The sequence below is a fragment of the Monodon monoceros genome, unplaced genomic scaffold, assembly GCF_005190385.1.
Source record: "Monodon monoceros isolate NGI ecotype Baffin Bay Population unplaced genomic scaffold, NGI_Narwhal_1 Super_Scaffold_3, whole genome shotgun sequence".
NCBI classification, from domain to species: Eukaryota; Metazoa; Chordata; class Mammalia; order Artiodactyla; family Monodontidae; genus Monodon; species Monodon monoceros.
The window spans coordinates 11,593,940-11,614,984 of NW_021703780.1; the positions used below are offsets into that span (position 1 = coordinate 11,593,940).

General features: G+C 44.6%; 1 protein-coding gene across 1 annotated transcript; it reads right to left on the bottom strand.

Annotated features, from left to right (window-relative positions):
• Nucleotides 1-3,828: 3,828 nt before the first annotated feature.
• LOC114907099 (RNA-binding protein 7-like) lies at nucleotides 3,829-15,196 on the bottom strand. Its single transcript, XM_029242318.1, is given in 4 exon segments — nucleotides 3,829-3,903; nucleotides 3,906-4,525; nucleotides 7,502-7,582; nucleotides 15,157-15,196. Coding segments are annotated over 4 exon segments (816 nt in total).
• Nucleotides 15,197-21,045: the final 5,849 nt, after the last annotated feature.

The window sequence follows — 21,045 nt, forward strand, 5'->3', positions numbered from 1 at the left end:
GTGAATATTTGACAAAGTGCTTTTGTTAAAAACAGAATTGACTTGGTGGGAGAGGCATGTTGCTTTCAGAGGATTAATACAAGATGAAACTAAGTGCTTCATGGTCATTAGAATTATAGTACCTGAGAGGCTGGGGAGGGGGGTGCCCTTCATCAGTTTGGATTGATTTAAACTTAAAAAAATGATGGAAATTTGAGATCAGGTAGACTCAACATTCATACTTAGTCTTTGGTATAAGAAAAGGTGTGTGTGTGTGCGTGTGTGTGTGTGTGTGTAAGAGAAACAGGTGAGAGAGAGAGAGAGAAGGGTCAGGGTGGGAAGGGCAGAATTCATCAAGGACAGTGAGCTGCTTTTCCACTGCCGTCACTGAAGCCTCTCAAGGTATTTCAGAGGAGGTAGATGATCATGGACCATATTTATTCTTTGTCTCTGTTGCCAGGGAGAGCTTTGTTTTCAGAGCTCTGCTTTGTCTATGGAATTAGATCTACGGTTATAATAATTTCACCTTGGGATGTCCCAAGACACAAACACGGACATGAATATTAGCTCCACATTCTCCCAAAAGAAGGCCTGTGGGTTTTGTTTTCATAGTAATTCTTAGCAGATTTCATCATAGAAAATACTGAGCCTCACTCACAGAACCCAACAGAGCCTGACAGTTTGCTGGAGTTGCAGGAGAAGAGATCGCACAGCAGCCTGTGGACACAGAGAGTCCTTGAGACTCACATTCAACCCCACAGCACAGTAAGATTGGGAGTCTCAGAAAAATTTAGTCTGGTTCCCAGACTCTTTCCTCAATGGCAGCTTTATTTGGCTGCGTTACCTGGTAAATCGTTTAATACTCCATCTTTCCTATGTAAAATACTCAAAGGCCTAAAAAGCTTAGGAGCTATTTGCTTAATTCAACAACGATTGTCTCTCATCGTTTTTCAACTGATTGTCTGAGACCCAGATTTGATCTAACTGCTGGGAAGATACAATTGATCAGTTCTTTGATCACAAACTATTATTGCTATTTACTATCTTTTCAAGACCAGATGGGTTTCTTATCTAATTTTCAATTTTAAATTGCATAAGAAATTCAAATTCTACCACCTGCCTTTTTGTAATCTCTGTGTGTGGATTGAATGGATGAAATTAAGCCTAAGGTTATTTGCTGAGCATTCACTCTGGCACTCTGTGTAATACTCAAAAAAAGCAAGGTACGGTCCTTCCTTTCAAGGAGCTTATAATCTAGTGGAAGGAGAAATGAGCTCAGAGCCATATGCACAGCTACTTGTTTTACTTAACATTAGGGAATTATTCAAAGATAGTGGGAACACAGAAAAAGGACTAGTGTTCCCATTCATCTAGGAGCACCTTAGAAGGATTTATAGAACTAATTCCATTTGAACTTGGACTTGAGAGATAAGCAGGATTTTGAGTGGTAGTAATGGTCAGGGGTGGTGGGAACGGCAGAGGCACGACCTCTAAGGTAAAAAGGTAGAGAGCACACTTGAACAGAGGATTGTATGAGAGTTTCTGTAGGCATAGGGCACCCACAGCCCCGACCAAGCAGGAAGGAGGCGATGATGGAAGATGGACAAGGTACTGTAGAGAATTTGCACAGCGGGGCAGTATGGAAGGATTCTGAGTTGCGGAGCCATAGAATTAGATCCATTTCTAGGACAATAACCAGGAAAATAAAGTGAAGGATGAAATGAAAGAGCTGGAGGAGACAGGAAGCAGGAAGGCCATCCAAGAGGCTGATGGAAGCCCAAAGAAGCAGAGCATCAATGGAAGAGAAAAGGAGGGATGGAAACAAGCTGGTTTCTACATGTTGTCTTCTCAATTTTCAGTCTTGGGTTTTCTTATGATCCTAGCTGATATCTCTCTCCCCTTATCTCCGTATCTATCTATCTATCTATCTATGTATCATCTATCTATGTATCTGATTTTTTTTACTTAGTTCTCCTTTCCTTTCTTTAGATAATGGAATGGAAAGAAAGAAACAACCCCTTCCATCTTGACCTCTACATAACTTACAGAACATAATCATCTTAGACCACAGAAACGGTTCCCATGTGTCACAACTGTCGCAATAGCTAAGAGGGCTCTGAATAATTATAAGAGGACAGTCATAGACGTTACATGATTAAACCTGGTTTTATACATCCTTACTCCCAGTCCTGCCTCAACTTCCCTGTCCCAGCAGAATATTCCTTGTTTTCCCTGTAGATAACTTGATATCACACTTGATCAGCGATTGGCTGACTGAGGAAACATCTGTGCTCTTTTGGTTTAGTTTTCCTGTGTTTACAGTGATATAGCAAACGTTTGCATCTTTTTTGTTTGTTTTTTTTTTGTTTTGTTTTCAATATATTAAAAAGCAACATAGTACAAATGTTGTAGTTAATATTGAAAAGGATCCAAATATTTCAAGGAATGAATTTTTATAAACAAGTTCTACAATGAAAGGGAAACAGCATATTGATACATAAAAGTTTTGTTAAACAAGGTTTAAAATTTTTTTTTTTAGAAGATGTTGAGGGTAGGAGTTTCATAATTAATTTATTTATTTTTGCTGTGTTGGGTCTTCGTTTCTGTGCGAGGGCTTTCTCTAGTTGTGGCAAGCGGGGGCCACTGTTTATCGCGGTGCACGGGCCTCTCGCTATCGCGGCCTCTCTTGTTGCAGAGCACAGGCTCCAGACGCGCAGGCTCAGTAGTTGTGGCTCACGGGCCTAGTTGCTCCGCGGCATGTGGGATCTTCCCAGACCAGGGCTTGAACCTGTGTCCCCTGCACTGGCAGGTGGATTCTTAACCACTGCGCCACCAGGGAAGCCCCAAGACTTTAAAATGTTTAAATCAAAGTGTTTTAGACTAAATTCTTTCAAATGTTCAAACAAAAACAAAAAAAAAACCCTGTACAATCTCCATAATAAAATGTGTCCTTGCACTTTGAAAATGTTAAAATTTTAGAAATTTGAGTGATGGAGGCAGCACTTAAAGCTTTCGTGAACCTTTTTTTCCCAAAAAAAGAATACTTTCAGTAAAACATTTTACTATTTTATCTCACTATGCATTTACATTTTTGTTCTTCCAGAAAAAGATTTACATTAACACTGTATTCTTACTGTAAAAAAAATACATTTCGAGATATTTAACTTCCTGAGTGACTTCAGTCATACATCGAACATGATTTAATGAGCAAATTCTAAAATTTTATAAAGAAATAGCGTGTGCAGGTGTATACTTGTATGCTCACTTACAGTAAAACCAAGATCATGTCATAGAACTTACACTTAAGTTCTCTAAGAAGTTAAATAATATGATTAATCCCCAAACTTGACCAAAAGGTTTTCTCAAATGTTAGTAAATTGAATTACTGAATTTACATTTTCTCATTTATTAACAAAATACTGAGTCATTTCAGACTATCAACTTGAATGTTTTCCATTATATACACCAAAAATCTGATTCCCTAACAAGAAATTTCTTGCAATACAAAAAGATAACAGATAATTAAAATATTTGCTTCATAATACAAGTAATCCATAAAATACACCCCTTCCTCAATTGTCTAAAATGATTAGGAATTGTGGCACTTTCTTTAGCATAAAACCTTTTCCTCTTCTTAAAACTCTGAGGTGAAAGGTTATTTATGTAATAAAACTAGAACCACAATTCTTCTCATTTCTGTATTGGACTGCAATTAGGTTTTAAAAATTTTATAAAGAAATGTGGCAACTTGTAAAGCTGCTCTATAGAGTCTTTTTAAGAAAACATTCCCAGAAACAACTTAACAAAAGGGCCTAGAATGACCCTATGAAAACATCCTTCTAACACTTCTTAGTGTCGAGATGAGCGCCAATTTCCATCGCTACCACTGTCTCTTCTGTTATCATAGTCATGGCTCTGGCCATGAAGTGATTTCTCTCTTCATAGAAGAAATCATCTCTGCTTCCTCTGTAATGATGGTCGGACCCATGATCAGTGTAATGCTGTTCACGGCTATGTGTATCCACTACGTAAGGATGAGAATTCTGTCTGACTTTTTGCTGTGATAATGGTGTATCTTGGCCCCACTGGGAGGTTGAAGACTGGTTAAAAGTATGATTATGTGACTGAACTGACTGATCCAGATGTGGAGAACCAAATTTCCCTCCATAGGACATCTGTCTCAAAGCACTGTTCATCACTGCTTGTCTCTGAAAATTTTCTGAAGAAGAAAAAGATCTTTGAATTATAGGTGTTGATGGAGTCATGTTATCCACTGTCCTTTCGTACCTGCTAGGAGATGTGGAAGTAGGGCTTGAACTTCCAACATGATGCTGGGAATATGACAAACTGACCTCCTGTGAGGCATGGCTACTTCCTGATCTAAACTGAAGTTTGATGGGCCTTCCAAAAAGTTTGATTCCGTTAAGCAGATTCATGGCATAAGGAACAGATAGTTCACGTTTGAAATTCGCAAACGCAAACTGCTTTGGTTTACCATCCTTATCTTTTGGAATTTTCACTTTTATTACTGGCCCAGCCTGTTGGATGCCGGGACGGACCGTCCCGCTTGTCCCAGGAAAGCAGGGATGGCCATTGGGCCGGGCCCTACCCGGGCCGGAAAACGAAAGGGAAAGCACGTTTGCATCTTTCATTGGTCCTGTACCTTTATACTTTTGTCCAACTGATTACATGTTAACTAATTGCTCCTTAGTGATGTTTAAAAATAAAATCTTCCAGCAGTTGACTAACAGACCCTGCTAACCAAGTGTTAAGATAATCCAAAAGATACCTTGAAGGGATCCTAATGGATTGTGTGTGGGTTTCATGGGATGAGTATGAATACGTTTTAGAGAAAAGGAAAATGGTGCCTTATGACATTGTTTGTTGCCCCAGAGCCTGATGAATTACGCTCGAGCCCCATTCTCTCCTTCAGAGACAAGGCATTTCACTTGCAGACATATCTTTTTTTTCTCTTCCACTTCTTTATTTCATTCTCCCCAAGGGATCTCAGGCAAGTGCACAGTTAGGCAACAAAGACTAGCGGGAAAACGTCATCTAGGTGGGGTGTATTGGTTTCCATGGTTCCTGAGAAGTTAAAGTGAAGGAAGGAAGCGAAACTTGGGCACTGAAAGCAAATCTTCTATTCTTTCCTCCTTTCAATGCATAAACCCGTACAGAATCCCTCTGGGCAAGGGAGACAGAGCTCACTTAGTGATTCATTTAGATTCTGCATGAGAAGGAGATATTATTTTAGTCTTCATTATAAGAGGGGCCATTTCTTCAAACTGACCGTTTTTCCCTCTAACTCTTTTCCAAAGTAGCCTGTTTACAATCTACTCTTGTAGATTACAGTACTCAGTAGAGACAAGTAGGGAGACATTCAGACCTTGAAAAGCTTCAAGACATCCCACAGAGTTGGAATGCTTTTCTCAAAGGGAAAACAATTCTGCAAATGTGTATGTACTTGCCTATGTGCCCGAAAGAGCCAGCTGGACAGACCATAAACAGCTCCCATTCAGGAACAACAAAAGCCCATGTCAGAAGTCAAGGGACAGGGGGCTGAGAACTAATAATAATTTTGCACTTACACAGCAGTTTTCATCTGAAGACCTCGGAGTGCTTTATAAACATTAATTAAATTGCCCCACAGCCCTGCGAGATGGCTGTGTATCACTGTTTCCAATTTGCAGGGGGTGGAGGGAGGAGAAATGTGTGCCTGGAGTGAAGTTGGAACCAGGCCATGCTACAGTGCACGTGGATTGCGGACTCAGAAAAAGCAGTGGGACCTTTCCTCTGTGAATTTAAGGCTATGGTCACGTCTCATGGTACCTGCTTGACCAAGAAGGAGATGGTCTGGCAACAGGGCTGTCCAGGGCGACCCCTCAGCAGGACCCACCTCCTGCATAAGGCAGCCACCTGCACTGGGCTTGAGGGGCTCCGGCACAATCTCCCCGACAAACTCATTGCCATTATTACAGACGCATCCCTTCAGTGGGACTCATGAGGGCAAGTCAGGCCCACCTGAAATGCTGGCTCTGCTTGCTTGGAGGTGTAGTCAGGACAGCTGATTGGAGAAGGATCGTGATGGGTACTCAGCAGAAGATCCTATGATTGATTATTATCTGCCTTGCCTTTGGGAAAAAGTAGGTGTGTGTTGAATTGTGTCCCCTGAAAAGATACCTTTTTTTAACAAAACTAATTTTATTGAGGTATAGTTGATTTACGATGTTGTGTTAATTTCTACTGTACAGCAAAAGTGATTCAGTTATATATATATATATATATATATATATATATATATATATTCTTTTTCAGATTCTTTTCCCTTATGGTTTATCACAGGATATTGAATATAGTTCCCTGTCTACACAGTAGGACCTTGTTGTTTATCCATCCTACATATACTAGTTTGCATCTGCTCATCCCAAACTCCCACTCCATCCCTCCCCCCCCCACTCCCTTGGCAATCACAAGTCTGTTCTCTATGTCTGTGAGTCTGTTTCTGTTTTGTAAATAAGTTCATTTGTGTCATATTTTAGATTCCACATATAAGTGATATGATATGCTGTTTGTCTTTCTCTTTCTGACTCACTTCCCTTAGTATGATCATCTCTAGGTCCATCCCTGTTGCTGCAAATGGCATCCTTTCATTCTCCCTGAAAAGATGTCTGGAAGTCCTAACCCTGGTACCCATGCATGTGACTTCATTTGGAAATCGGATCTTTGTAGATGTAACAAGTTAAGATGAGGTCATACTGGATTAGAGTGGGCCCTGACTCTGAAGGCTGTGTCTCTGAGACAAGGGCAATCTGGATGCAGCCACAGAAAAGCGTGGCGTGTGAGGATAGAGGCGGTGATGGGCGTGATGTGCGTACAAGCCAAATGACCAGGATTGCTGGCGGCCACCAAAGCTAGAAGAGGCAAGGAAGGAGTCCTTCCTAGAGCCTTGGCAGGGAGCGCAGCCCTGCTGACACCTTGACTTCGAACTTTTGGCCTCTAGAATTATGAGAGAATAAATTTTGTTGTTTTAGGCCACCCGTTTGAGGTGCTTTGTTACAACAGCCTTAGGAAATTAATACAATAGTCTAAATATTGGAAGTTGCAAATGCAGGATCATTAAAATGGTCGTTTATTTAAAGACACATCCCACCATTGTAATAAGCGAAGGAAAGTTTTCTGGAGAGATTGGGCTGTGACGATGGAGATGAGGACAGGGTGAGCACATCGTAATGATGGTGACAGTGACATCACTTAGTCCTCTGGCCTGGCACCCGCTGATGGTTCTTAGCCACTTAGATGTTTTGGCGTGTCAGTCCTGTTGGAACATGTTGAATTATAATTGTGAAAATTCATTTAACGCATCCCATTTCTTCATCCCTGTAATGACACAGAAAGAAAAACAAGGAAGGCAATTTGAAGCCCGATCAAGGATAGCAAAAGGCAAAAATAACCTACAAATAAGAAAAAGGAAAAATAAGATCCAAACACTGGGAAAATTAATCTGTCATGGGTGAAGTTGCAGACATTTGGGGCAAGAGATCATCTGTTGTATTCGTCTTTTGTCTTGCCCTTTGCAGGCTCCCTTTAAAAAATACAAACAGTCCTGGGATGGGCAACACATATAAAACAATACAGTCATGTCAGGCTTTGGAGTCAGACAGATGTGAATGGAAATCCAGGCTCTGTCATTTACTATCTCTACGGTATTAGGGAAGTCACTTGACCTCTCAGTGCCTTAATTTACTCATCTGCTAAGTGGGTGTAATGATATTCTCAAACGTTTGTTGTCAGAATTAAATGAGTTAATATCTGTTTCAAAGCCTGCTCTATAGTATGTACAGTATTATCAGTAGCATTTGCTTCTGCTCAATAAATAGCTTTCCTTCCCGTGGAGAGTGGTTAATGTGGGATAGGCAAGCTGGAGACGGGGCAGAGGGAGAGGCTGGGGGAGATGACCCAGTTGAAAGATCCTGCATAACGGAGTCTGCCATTGGACTGTGGTTTGAGGAGAAGTTGCTTCCTTCTCCCTGTAGCCTCAGGGTGGCCCTGCCCCCAAGATTCTCCTTTCCTCCTTGGCTAGGGTCCCTCAGAGCTGGGGGAGTGACAGAGTGCCCACAGTACACTGCTGTGGGCAATGGAGCTGCTTCCTTGTCTGCCTTTGCTCTCTGAGCAGGGCCCACATCCAGGGAACTGGAGCTGGGGAACCCCTGGAGGTGGCTCCAGCTGTCAGCGGAGTCCTTTCCTCAGGCTGGGATCCAAGAAGTGCCAAGAAAGGAAGCAGAAGTTTTTCCTATCAGACTGGGCCGAGAAGTCAACAACCTCACCTTCTTTGATAGTGATCTTTGAGCCCCAGTTAAATGGGTCAACTCCTATTTACCCAAAAAGAAACAGCCTTGCCAAACGGTTCATCATCATCTTTTTTTTTGTTTTTTGTTTTTTTTAACAAATGTGAACAAGTTTTGAGTGTAACTTCTTATTTCCCCAGGCTCCACACAACCAAAGGCATTAGTGACAGCCTTGATCAAAATATAAATATTTTAACGTTGAGTTCCCCCACCAGATATGGCTGATAATAAACACAGACCCAGACCCTGTGGGTCCTGAGTGGCCCACCATTGCGCTTGGCCACCATCATGTTTTCCTCTTGGGATGGTCATGCCGCTCTCACTCTGCCACCTGGTGGACTGGTTCTGCAACTGCATTTCCCATGCCTGTGGCTTAGGTCTCAGGAGACTGTTGCTTTGTTGCTGTTCCTGTGGCTGTTGGGCCCATGAACAGGGGAAAGGCCTCTCTCGTCAATAAAATCTCCCTAAATAAGAAGTTAGCTAATTGCAGTTTCTTTCAGTTCCTAGAATTGGGGCACTTTCTACCTCCCAATGTTGCATTCAGAAATATCTTGTCCCCCTACCATTAGCCAAAACCCCTAGCCAGGCCCAGGCACTTGTCAATGACTCTCTCCCTTGACCAAACTTTAATCAACCTCCTGGGAGCCCTCGACTGGACTAGGCATGACCTTGGGCTTCCTTCTCCGTCCTTGTAGAAACCAGTTTGAGCAAGAATCCTATAAAGCCATTTTAGTGAAAACTCCCCACGTTTGGTGTCTGACTACCCTTGATATCACGCTGGTATCAGCAAGAATTCTGTCGAGTCATTCTCACAAGAATTCCCATACCCAGGCTTCCCTGGTGGCACAGTGGTTGGGGGTCTGCCTGCCGATGCAGGGGACACGGGTTCGTGTCCCGGTCCGGGAGGATCCCGCGTGCCGCGGAGCGGCTGGGCCCGTGAGCCATGGCCGCTGAGCCTGTGCGTCCGGAGCCTGTGCTCCGCAACGGGAGAGGCCACAACAGTGAGAGGCCCGCGTACCGCAAAAAAAAAAAAAAAAAAAAAGAATTCCCGTAGCCACGATGTCTCTCCTTAGAGTTTTCCATCCACTGACCCTCACTCTGCTCCTTCACTACAAATCCCCACTGTCCTTGTTAGAGTCAGAGTTAAGCCTGGTCTCTGTCCCCTACCACAACCCCCCACTGTAGTAGCCTTACCGTCGCTAGCAAGTGTCAGAAATCATTTTTTCGTTGACACATTTCAGCTGTCACTGCAGGAGGCATCCCTGTCCTCCTGGGCATCCCAGGCTGGAGCAGACTTTTTTTCCTCTCTGAGACTCTTCATCCCAGAAAGGTCCTGCCTGACCCATCAGATTTAAAGTCTCCCAATAATCTCTCCCAGGAGGACTACTGAGGTTGGCAGTCATATATCTTAGATTTGGGAGGGCATTCATAATTTCAAATCACATTTCTCGCAGCCAACAAATAAGTCCTGAATTTCTGGTTTAAATAAAAATTTTCTGTGTTTTCTGCTTTGGCTCTAGGTCTCCCTCCTGATCACCCCAGCTGGTGTCAGCGTCACCTGCCTCGGGCTCATATTGTCCCTTTCAAATGTCCAGCCTTCTCCTTCAGCCTCAGAGCCTGCGTCTCTGTCTCCACCTTCCCCGCGACTTAGCTCAGGATCACAGCCAACTGACTGGCTGTGGCCGGCTAGGCTTGCTTTCTCAGGTCCTCGGGACTAGACAGGAGACCAGGAGAAGAGGAGAGGAAGGGATGTGCCTTCGTTCTCTCTCTCCTCCCTGCCTCCCTGCCTCCCTGCCTATAGCATCAGGCTGCTGGGCAGGTGATGCACTGATCTGGCTATTTTTTCCTCCTGAAAATCCAACCCCATTATCCCTGATACCAAATCCTTGGTAAAGAGAGGGCCAGGCTGAGCCTCGAACATGAAGACAGGAAGTGAAGGTAGCCCTGAGATTCTGGGCATAAGAAAGCCCCAGTTAAGAGACGGAGAGAAAAGAGATCGTATGTGGCACCTCTCTGCTGGGAACGGGGACCGGACATGCATGAGGAGCCTGAGATCTGCGCCAGGCACTTTCCATCCATTAGCTTTTCCCACGTTATAGATTAGATAACTGAACCTCAGAGAGGTTAAATAGTGTCCCCAGATACCGTAGCTCAGGAGTGGAGCCAGGATTCGGACTTGGGTCTGCAGATTTATTTGACTTCTATGCTCCAGCTCTTTCCACCAAACCCTATTCCTCCCATGGGGCGGAAATGTGTACGCTCCTAGGGACAGGGATGCAGTCCTCCCACATCTTCTATAGGAGAAGCCTGGCTGCCTTCGGTCAACCACCCCTCTGTGCCTTGGATCTTGTTACCATTCATGCCGTTTCTAATAACACATTCGTAATAATCTCTGAGGTGACAGAAATGGTCCCAGTCCTCAGACTGGGGAAGGGCTCAGCCCTGGAAGGGCTCAGGGCTGTCATGACCACTGGCACAGCCTCCAGGCTCAGCCGGTACCTGCTGTGGACCTCGGATGCCTGGAATCAGATCCCCAGGCTGGGCAAGGGACGAGCAAAATGGCAACCAGGCCTGGGAGGGTCCCCTGAGATGGAGCCATGAGCTATGGCCCTTTGGTAAGGCCGATCTGTGCAGCAAGCCCCTGGGAAGTAGAAAACCCAGCCTGACAAGTGACCTTGACAGAATTACAGCAGTAATATTTTCAGTCGGTTGAGCTAGTCTTGGCCAATTTCTCTAGAGCATTAGGCGCAAACGTAAGTCTGCTTCTCCACATTGCACACGCCTGTGCCGGCCTCTCCCCCTCCGCCGTTTAAAGTATTTATCCTGTGGCTTGTACAAGCCACGTCTTTCTCTTCCCCAGTGAGAGTGAGAGTCTCCAGGCTTCCTTGCCCGCCGCTGGATGTGCAGCGAAGCAGTGAGGACAAGAATCTTGTTCCAAGCCCATCAGGCCGGGCTAGCATCGGATGACCTCCTGCACCAGCCAGCCTGTCTTTTGGGGATTGAAATTGATTTTCCTCCATTCTGTGTGTGAGCACATCCCGAGGTACAGCTCTGTTACCAACACCCATCTCAGGTGTGCATTTACAGGTGAACAGTGATACTCTTAAAAAGATAAATGCGGGCTTCCCTGGTGGCGCAGTGGTTGAGAGTCCGCCTGCCAATGTGGGGGACGTGGGTTCGTGCCCCGGTCCGGGAGGATCCCACGTGTCGCGGAGCGGCTGGGCCCGTGAGCCGTGGCCGCTGGGCCTGTGCATCCAGAGCCTGTGCTCCGCGACGGGGGAGGCTGCAGCAGTGAGAGGCCTGCGTACCGTAAAAAAAAAAAAAAAAAAAAAAGTAAAAAAAAAAGATAAATGGGAAAAGTTCTTTAAGAATGCCCTGTGTCACCTCTGCAGGTGAGCAGGATGTCTGCTTACATTTCCAAAGAGTAGCTTTTAATTTCGGCATGCCGCTGTGTGTGTGTGTGTGTGTGTGTGTGTGTGTGTGTGTGTGTGTGTGTCTGTACAGGGCTGGGGGTGAGAGGTTTCTGAAGCTGTGAGAGAAAACGTGTAAAACTCCAAATTCTTGTCCACATGGCCAGCCTGAGATCAAGGCATGCAAGGTGCTTGCCTCTGGTGCAAGATTTAAGGAGGTGACCAAAAAGTCAGTACTCAAAATGTGTTAATGTCATACATTTTAAAAAATCAAAATGAATGCAAAAAATCCACTGTGAGCAACATATCAAAATTTTAAATAAACAAATAGTTGACATTACTGGTTTTTCCCTTTGTTTCAGATTCCAATATGACTCGATGTGGCACTTTAAAAACTTTTGATGTGGTGTTCATCATGGATTTTTTTAACATTAATTTTAATTTTTTAACTATTGCATGAAGATATTATTTATCTTGATTACTGAGTTTTTCCTGATGTCCCTTTAAGTTTTGCAAACCAGGGGAATTGCCTCTCCCTGGTCTCAGCCCCCTTCAGCCATGGCCCGAATCAGAGGCAGGGCTGTTTTTGAGAATAGCTGAAGATGCTAGCTGGCATTTATATTCAGCCTCCAAATTGAAAATGAGTTGTTGAACTCTTCCTCTAGATGGTAACTGTCTGAGCCCAGAATGGCATTTGGATTTCGTCATTGACTTGGTCATAGCTAAAGTTATCCTGAGTGCCAAGCAGGAGTAAAGGAGGATTGGCTCTCTTCGGGGTAGCATCAATTCTGTATATACCCTGGGTGCTCTGAGAACTGTCCAGGCCACGGGAGGACACAACGAGGCCTTGGCGGCTGCTCAAGTTTAATTTTTATGCCCAGTCCTTGCTGATTATATTTGTAGAGGAGCCTCAACCTCCTCTCCCAAGCTGCCCAGTTCATTGCTCAGCTGGGCTCTCAGAGCCCTTCTCCCCACCCCCCCGCCCCCGACATCATCATCCCTGGTGTCCCCAGTAGCCACAGTCTGTGTGGGTATCACTTCAGTAGCTGCCTTTTAAAGATACGGCCCGGTGCTTCTGGAAAAGCTAGCTATTTCATAATTGTAAAATCGACCTCTATTCCACAGCTCTACTACACACTGGTGTATTTCCTGGCAAATCCATCTAACCCCAAATTAAATGACATTTCCTGGCAAGAGATGGACCAGTGGTTGAAAATATCATAGCAACAGCTCCGTTCAACTTGCAGTATTCCTTTACATTCAATATCTCAGGTCTTTCCTGGGTCTATTAACTGGCAAGTTTAAGGGGCAACATTGTGGGCTTGGAGTCTTGCCATTTGGAATAAGAGGCCAGCGAGAGGCTGCCTGACTCTGGTTTTCAGTGTTACTTTTTCCAGTGTATTCTTTCCCATCTCAAACCTGCCCCTCCTCCTCCTGTATGCTTTCTTTCAGGAGTCGACATCAGTGCCTATACCCAAACACACAGGCCCAGTTTTACCTCCTTAACCTTTCAGATCCCATCCTGCTGCCAGAAGGATCCTGTTAGAATGTTGATGTGATCATGTCATTTTATTGTTTAGAACCCTCTGCAACAACCCCTCCTAGCCTAGAAGGTAAGGTTCAAGGTTCCTGTTTTGGCTCTGCCCACCTCGCTGGGCTCATGGCTCACTGTTCTTCCCACCTGAACACTTGCAACCCTGGCTCAACCCCTGGGCCTTTGCACACACCCTCCCTCTTGTCACACTCCAGCTTCCTGTCTTAGGGTAACTGTATGGCTGCCAACATTCTCGGAATGAGAGGCCAGGTGGCAGTGGGGTCTTAGGGTCCTGCATGTGGACTTTCACTTATAGCCCTGATGTCAGTAGGGTACCAGCCCCCTGTCCTCCCACATACCTGATGGTCTTGATTCTAGAGCCTCTCATGTACATTTCACTCCCACATAAGACCCCTGTACCTCCTAGTAGTTGGGGATGGGGACCAATTGCCTGGCTGGACCAGCTAATGCAGTAGCCTGGGAGATCTTGCCTCTTTCACGACTGGAAACAATCAGTCCTCTTGTTTTCACTTTCCTGTCTTCCTCCCATCTTCAAGGACACTCAGAGCCTCAACCGCGGGAATCTTTCTAGGGTTCTAGAGAGCAGATCGTTATTTATCGTTGATATCCCTTTTCGGAGGCACTTAAGTTATGGCTTTCTCAGACTGGCTAACATCCTTGGTCTGACTTAATTTTACTTATCTGTAAAATGATAAAAATATGTTATCTCACTTTCAATTCCATTAAAGGAGTTGAATGAGCTAATCTCTCAGGTGACTTCTGAGACAGGACTATCTTAGATTTGTGGGCATGTTGGATTTCTCTTTCTTTCCTAGCTGACTGTGGTTGGAGGGAAATCAGACACATCGGCTCCAGGAGAATCTGGCAAATTAACATACATTTGTTTTTAAGTTAAAGCTTGTGCAGTACCTTTTTTTTTTTTTTTTTTTTAATGATTCCCCATCTTAGTAGAGTTTTTGATTACTTGACAATGATATTGTGGATAGTACGTTGGATAAGAGAGTTTGTGAAAGGAAGCAACCAGGGTTTCATGCTCAGGAGGAACCGAAGGGCCTAGAGAGGCGTGAGTGACATCACCCCAGGCAGAGGGAGTAACCTGTGTCCCCTCTGTGACTTGGCAGGTGACGGTGTAAGGTTCAGGAATAGATGTTATCGGACCAATTAAATAGAGCCCTTAAAAAAGACCAAGTTTTCATTGTGCTTTCCAAGAGTGGGCCGTGATTTTGATTTAAGTACCCACAAGCCACAGAAGTCTGAGATGCATTACGCCTCAAAGTATGTAACTGTTGCAGGGTGTGCAGGGGTTGGCCCTGGATTGCTGCCCTGGGAGTCACATGCGGTCACTGCTGGCAACAGCCCGTCACCCGGGCACTGCTTTCCTGGCAAGCGTGGACCAGGGTGTAGGGCTGCCATGATTCTGGAAGGGAAAAGGAGCAGATGTGCCCCTCCGCTGACTCCTCGGCCTGCCTTGGGACGCATTTGCACGTTGCATGGGGGCTCTGATACCCCAAGGCGTACGGTTGTCTTTGGTTAATTGTTATGACCATGTGTGAGAAGAATTCTGGGTGCAATTGCCAAGTCTTTCATTGGGGCCAGAAATGGAAAAATCTTTCAAACAGAAAATGAAGTTTGGTCTGGCATTCTGATGGATCGTTAGCTAGCCTGAAAATGTACACTTGGCTTTGCTGGTAGGCTGGAGGAGAGGCATAGTAACTTTGCAGGGCTTAGACATGCTGCCCGTGGAGACCAGCGTCCTGTCCCATGGGCCCCACAGAGCCCTGGGACTGGTTCTGCTTCAGACCAGACGCTCCTGCCTCATCTCCTTACCGTTGGGGGGAGGGTGGGCACTCCGCAGGGTCTCGCTTACCTGGCATGGGCATTTGGCTGTCACAGTTGGTCTTTTCCATCTTGGTGCCCCCTGAGGCTGCGCTGGCTCCATCTAAGTGCTGCCCCCCAAGTGACTTGGCCTCACTTCTGCCTCTGCCTCCCCTGCACGGTCTACACCTGGAAGTTCAGAGTGGACACTGCTGTCATTTCTTCTTATGTCTGAGTCCCTTCTTGACAAGCTGGTGACCCTGGAGGATTTTGTCTGGTTTTGTTTTGTTTTTTGGTTACATGGCTCCCACACACATAGTTTACCCAACTTCTGACGTGACTAGATTTCATCCCATGTGGAAAGAAATGTAGCAATCTTTGGACATTCACAGCTGGGTTTGGAAGCAAGTTGATATCACTGATGACGTGTGGATCACACAAATTTATGTGACAAGCTTGTCTGGCCAGCCATACCATCGAGGCCACAAACCCCAGTCCTTTCCAAACTGTAACCAAAACTTATCTGTATCTCAAAGTATCAGAGACTCGAATGAGGGCTGATGCCAGAATGAGTTACGAGTTGACTCTATGTGAGGGGGGAAGAGGGGTGGGAACAGGGAAGACCAGAGGGTGAGATATGGGGGCCTGGTGGATAGAGGAGGTGCGGGCTGACAGCTTGAGTGATGAAAAGGGGGAGTTCTAAGGAAACAAAATAGACTATTCAAAAATTGATCTCTGGGACTTGATGTTGGCATAGCTCATAGGGGAAGTGGAAAAGGACAGGGGCTGGATGTGCCCTTAGGGTCCTTCTGTGGAGTGTGAACGCTGACAGCACTCGTCACTTCCTTTAAGACTTGACTCTGAGCCTCAGTTCCTGCTGCTGTTGACACCATGAAGACTAAATGGTCAACCGTCATGGATGCGCACTGGAACTTTTTTTTCTTTTTCTTTTGCGGTACGCGGGCCTCTCACTGCTGTGGCCTCTCCTGTTGCGGAGCACAGGCTCCGGACGCGCAGGCTCAGCGGCCATGGCCCATGGGCCCAGCCGCTCCGCGGCATGTGGGATCTTCCCGGACCGGGGCACGAACCCATGTCCCCTGCATCGGCAGACGGACTCTCAACCACTGCGCCACCAGGGAAGCCCCACACTGGAACTTTTAAGAGTCTATTTCAAAGTATGGAGTACAGCGGAACTGTCCAGGGGTCACTGAGCTCCCCACGGTAACTGGAGGTCAGATGTTAGAACTGGGCTGGTGCAGGAGGAAGGGGGTCATTTGCCTGTGGACCAGTGTGAATAGAGCCTGGGTGAGTAATATAAGAGAAAATACTTTAGGAGGAAATCCAAGTGAAAGTCAAGCAGGCCATCCTCAGGGGCAGAGTATGTTGTATTTTCTGTACCTTTCAGACTGTGGCCTCGGAAACCCATAGACAGTACACCGTCAAGAGGAAGCCTTAATTAAACTGCGGACTTCGGGTACTTATGATGTGTCGATGGAGGATCATGGGTTGTAACACATGGACCATTCTGGTGGGCGATGTTGGTAACAGGGGCTGTGTACATGCAGGTTTATGGGAAATATCTGTACCTTCCCTCAATTTTGCTGACAGCCTATAAGTGTTCTAAAGAGGTAAAGTCTTAATACAAATCTAAAGTAAAAATGTGTCTTAGCAAGCAGACCCTAGATGTTGATCCCACCTGACCAGTAAAGAACAGACCACCACCGCCCTTGGACCTGGGCATTTAAACCTTTATGAATACAAAGTAGTTCTTTCTTTCTTTCTTTCTTTTTTCTTTTAAAAGAATCAATGTATACGGTGGCTCAGTTTGGTTTGAGGTTATTTGAAGCTGTATGTGAACATGTAGTAAGGCCCCTTCTTCCAGATGTTGTAGTTGTGTATTTGATTTTAATAATTCTAAACACAATATTTTATATTCATTCCTACCATATCGAATTGTCTTTGATTTGGCCTATTTTTCCAGCTTGCCAAGATCTTTTTGAGACTGAGGTCTGTTTTCCAATATGTTATATGTTATCCTCAGCTTTCTGGAATTTGATATTCATGTTTGCTATGTTTTTATTGACAAAAAGTGTTGAAAGATAAGGTGAGGAACAATTTCTCTAGAATTCTGTCGGTGATCCCTTTCCAGCTTAATGTATCAATCCATTAATCCAATCTTTCTGGGTAATTTTAATCAGTTTGCTATTGATCACCTAAGTCAATATGCCAGATACAGAGTCTATTCCCCTTTAATGGATAGTGGTCATGCTGCCCGGACCATGCCCTTAGCATCCTTCCTGTCTAGACCACATCACTTCTAAGGAAAACTCCTTTATTTAACCTCCTACCTAAGCAGCCTTGTTTTCTACCCTGTGGTCATTGCCCCTTGCTGGCTCATCCTGACTCAAGAGAAGCAATCCTGTCACCTTTGGCCTCATGCAAAAAGCTGGACCAATCATATTCTCTAATTGTAAAATCTGAACTAAGGAAAATGAAAGGAATTTTATACTTTCAATAAACCTAGCAGTGAAGAAAAATAGCCTGAGTTTGAGTTGGGGCTGAGGAAAGCCAAAACTTGCCTCTCTCTGGAGAGAGAGGTGATGACAAGGATTGGAAGCTTCTTCTGTATCTTAGATCATTCTGAGAACTTTAGGAAAGCTATGGACTCTCTCCCCTGAGAAATATATAAATTAACGTATATGCAGCATTTTGCTTACAGTTTCAAGATGTTTATAGACCTTTTCAATCTTGGACTAGTTAATCCTAGAAAAGAAAGGTAATAAATCTGGTAGGTATTGAGGCATCGAGGAGGATGTGCAATAAAAAATAGGGGTGGAGAGAGACAGAGACCCCCCCCCCAGACCTGCCTCACTTCCTGAGGTCTCCAGGTCTGATTTCCAGTCCACCTGACCTTTCCAATAAACTCCAATTTTCTTGAGATTAATTGAGTGAGTCTCTGTTTCTGCAACTAAAACTGCTTTACTTAAACAATCGGGTTATCATCCACCCAGTCATGCAAGCTATAAACCCTAGAGTCGCATCTCTAACTCCAGACATCCCTTTCCAAGGGCTTCATGCTTCACCTTTCTTACTGTGCTGATATCCCAGGCCCAATCCAGCCCTCCTCTCTCACTTGTTTCCTAATGTTTTCTATGCCTCCAGCCCAGATTGCTCCCCGAACTGTATACTCAGGTATCCAAGCACCTACTGGACATCATTACTTGGTTGTCCCATAGATATTGCAAATGCAATAGGTTCCAAGCTCAACTCATAGTTTTCCTACCACTGAAAAGGAACAGAAAACAAAAATAAAAACAAGGCATATAAAATTCCTCGTTTTTCTATTTTTGGTCAACGACATCCATTCGAAGAAGCCTAAGAAACATCTCTGATACCCTTCTCTCTCCTGGCCTCAATCGCGTCAATCACTGTATCTTGCTGATTCTGTCCTCTGAAGAGTTCTCATACCTGTGTGTTTCTGTCACCCTACCACCATGATCCTTATTCTGCCATCCTTATCCATCACCTGGAGGAGGTTTGTTGTAAAATAAAACTCTAATCTGTCTCCCTGTTTCTAATCTTGACCACTCCAACCTGTCCTCCAGCTGCAGCCACAAGATCTAAGATACACTTCTAAGACACTCCCACCTAAAGCTCTTCAATGGTTCTGCATAATCTCCGAGATAAATTTCACATGGCCTACAGGACCGAGGAGCCTCCACGTTGTCTCCTGCTTCTTGTCCTTCTAGCCTCATCTCTTATGCCTCCCTGCACCTCACTTCGTGCTCCAGCCAACTGACCTCCTTACACTTCCAGCCCAGACCATCCCATTTCCTGTCCCCAGACTCTGCTGGGGATGCCCTTCTCTAGCTGAAGAGTTTTCATAGGCTCCTCTTTGGCTAAATTCCTTCTGGACGTCTGAAAAAATATATATACAAATTACACCAAATTATGAACACTTTCATAAGGAAATTGAGAAGAATTGTACATCATACACTCCATGGCCAAACATCATTAAATTCCACTTAAAGATCTCTAACACACTGAACACAACCAGTGCTTACTATCTAAGGCCCCCAGTGTTCCTCCTTTTTTTTTGCGGTACACGGGCCTCTCACTGTTGTGGCCTCTCCTGTTGCGGAGCACAGGCTCTGGACGCGCAGGCTTAGGGGCCATGGCTCACGGGCACAGCCGCTCCGCGACATGTGGGATCCTCCTGGACCACGGCACGAACCCGTGTCCACTGCATCGGCAGGCGGACTCTCAACCACTGCGCCACCAGGGAAGCCCAGTGGTCCTGCTTTGATGGTCTCTTCGTGGCTCCTTTCTGCCACCTGCAGCCTCTCCAGCCATGCTCACTTCAGCTTTCTCTCCTCTTACATTTGTACTCATTCACCCTAGCTCCCTTTTTCAAAATGGAGACCATATCGGTATGGTTCTCATTTAGACTTTCCAAGGAGCGTCCTTCAGCTTAGCACTCCGTCAGCAGATGCAGTATTGTTCTAGGAACTGGCCTTCATTGGAAAGCAGAGTGTCTGAAATATGTGAATTTTAACTAATATGTGAATTTTAAAGGACATATAGCTTTTTGAATAACATTTTTTTCTGGTTACAAAAGTAATTTCTGCTCATTGAGGAAATATTAGAAATAACAAAGGAATATAAAGAGAGCCATAACAGCTATCACACAGCTAACTGCAAAGATGTAACATACTTTTTTCTCTCTCTTTCTCCCTGGTTTGGCTAGGACCCCCACCGGAAACCAGAAAGAATCTCTCCTAGGACCTTTTGCAAGGCTGAAATCAAGCCTATGTTGCAAAAAACAATTCTGAAGAAAGTTGACTTTTTCTTTTCTTTTAATGGAAACAAGCTGCTGTAACCTGGAAACCCATAGGTATTCACTGTCTTTAAAAAAAAAGATTGATTGAGTTAATATTTGAATAAGTAGTTCATTCACATGATTCAGAATTCTAGGATTATAAAGACTTAGTGTGGTTTTTAAATATGTCTGCAAATTCTTTGCCACTTCTCCCATCAAAAGATAGAGTCAAATTCCTCTCCCCTTGAATATAAACTGGGCTTAGTGACCCAACTCCTTGGGTATCCATCCAGAGATTTTTGTGTACTTGAAAAAATATATAAATATATATTCTTGGGGCTTCCCTGGTGGTGCAGTGGTTGAGAGTCCGCCTGCCGATGCAGGGGACACGGGTTCGTGCCCCGGTCCGGCAAGATCCCACATGCCGCGCAGCGGCTGGGCCCGTGAGCCATGGCCGCTGAGCCTGCGCGTCCGGAGCCTGTGCTCCGCAACGGAAGAGGCCACAGCAGTGAGAGGCCTGCGTACGGCAAAAACAAAAAACAAATATATATTCTTTCCCCTCATTTTTATACATTGTCTCATACTTTGATTTTTTTTACCTATCAGTCCATTTTGGAGATCTTTTATTCTTTTTTACTGTTGAATAATATTGCCTTGCCTGGGTCCCTTTTTAATGGACATTTCAGTAGTTTCCTATCTTTTGCTCTTAACAACTTTGCAAGAAATAATCTTGTACACGTATTACTTTGCATATATGTGGGTATAACTGTAGGATAAAGCCCTGGAAATGGAATTGCTGGGTCAAAATGTAGGCACAGTTGTCATTTTAATAGATATTGCCATGTTGACCTTCATAGCCCTCCAATTTATTCCCGCTCCAGTGATAAATTTTTTCCCTTTATTTCAAACTTCACCAACCCAGTATGTTATTGGACTTTTGGATCTTTGCCAATCTGAATGGCAAAAAAAAAAAAATATCTCAGTGCAGTTTTAATTTGTATTTTTTAAATGGGTGATGTTGAACATATTTTGTATTTTAAGAGCCTTTTTATATTTACTCTTCTATTCTTTATCTACTTTTCTATCCTTTGTCCATTTAAAAACATGTTTTTCATTTGCCCA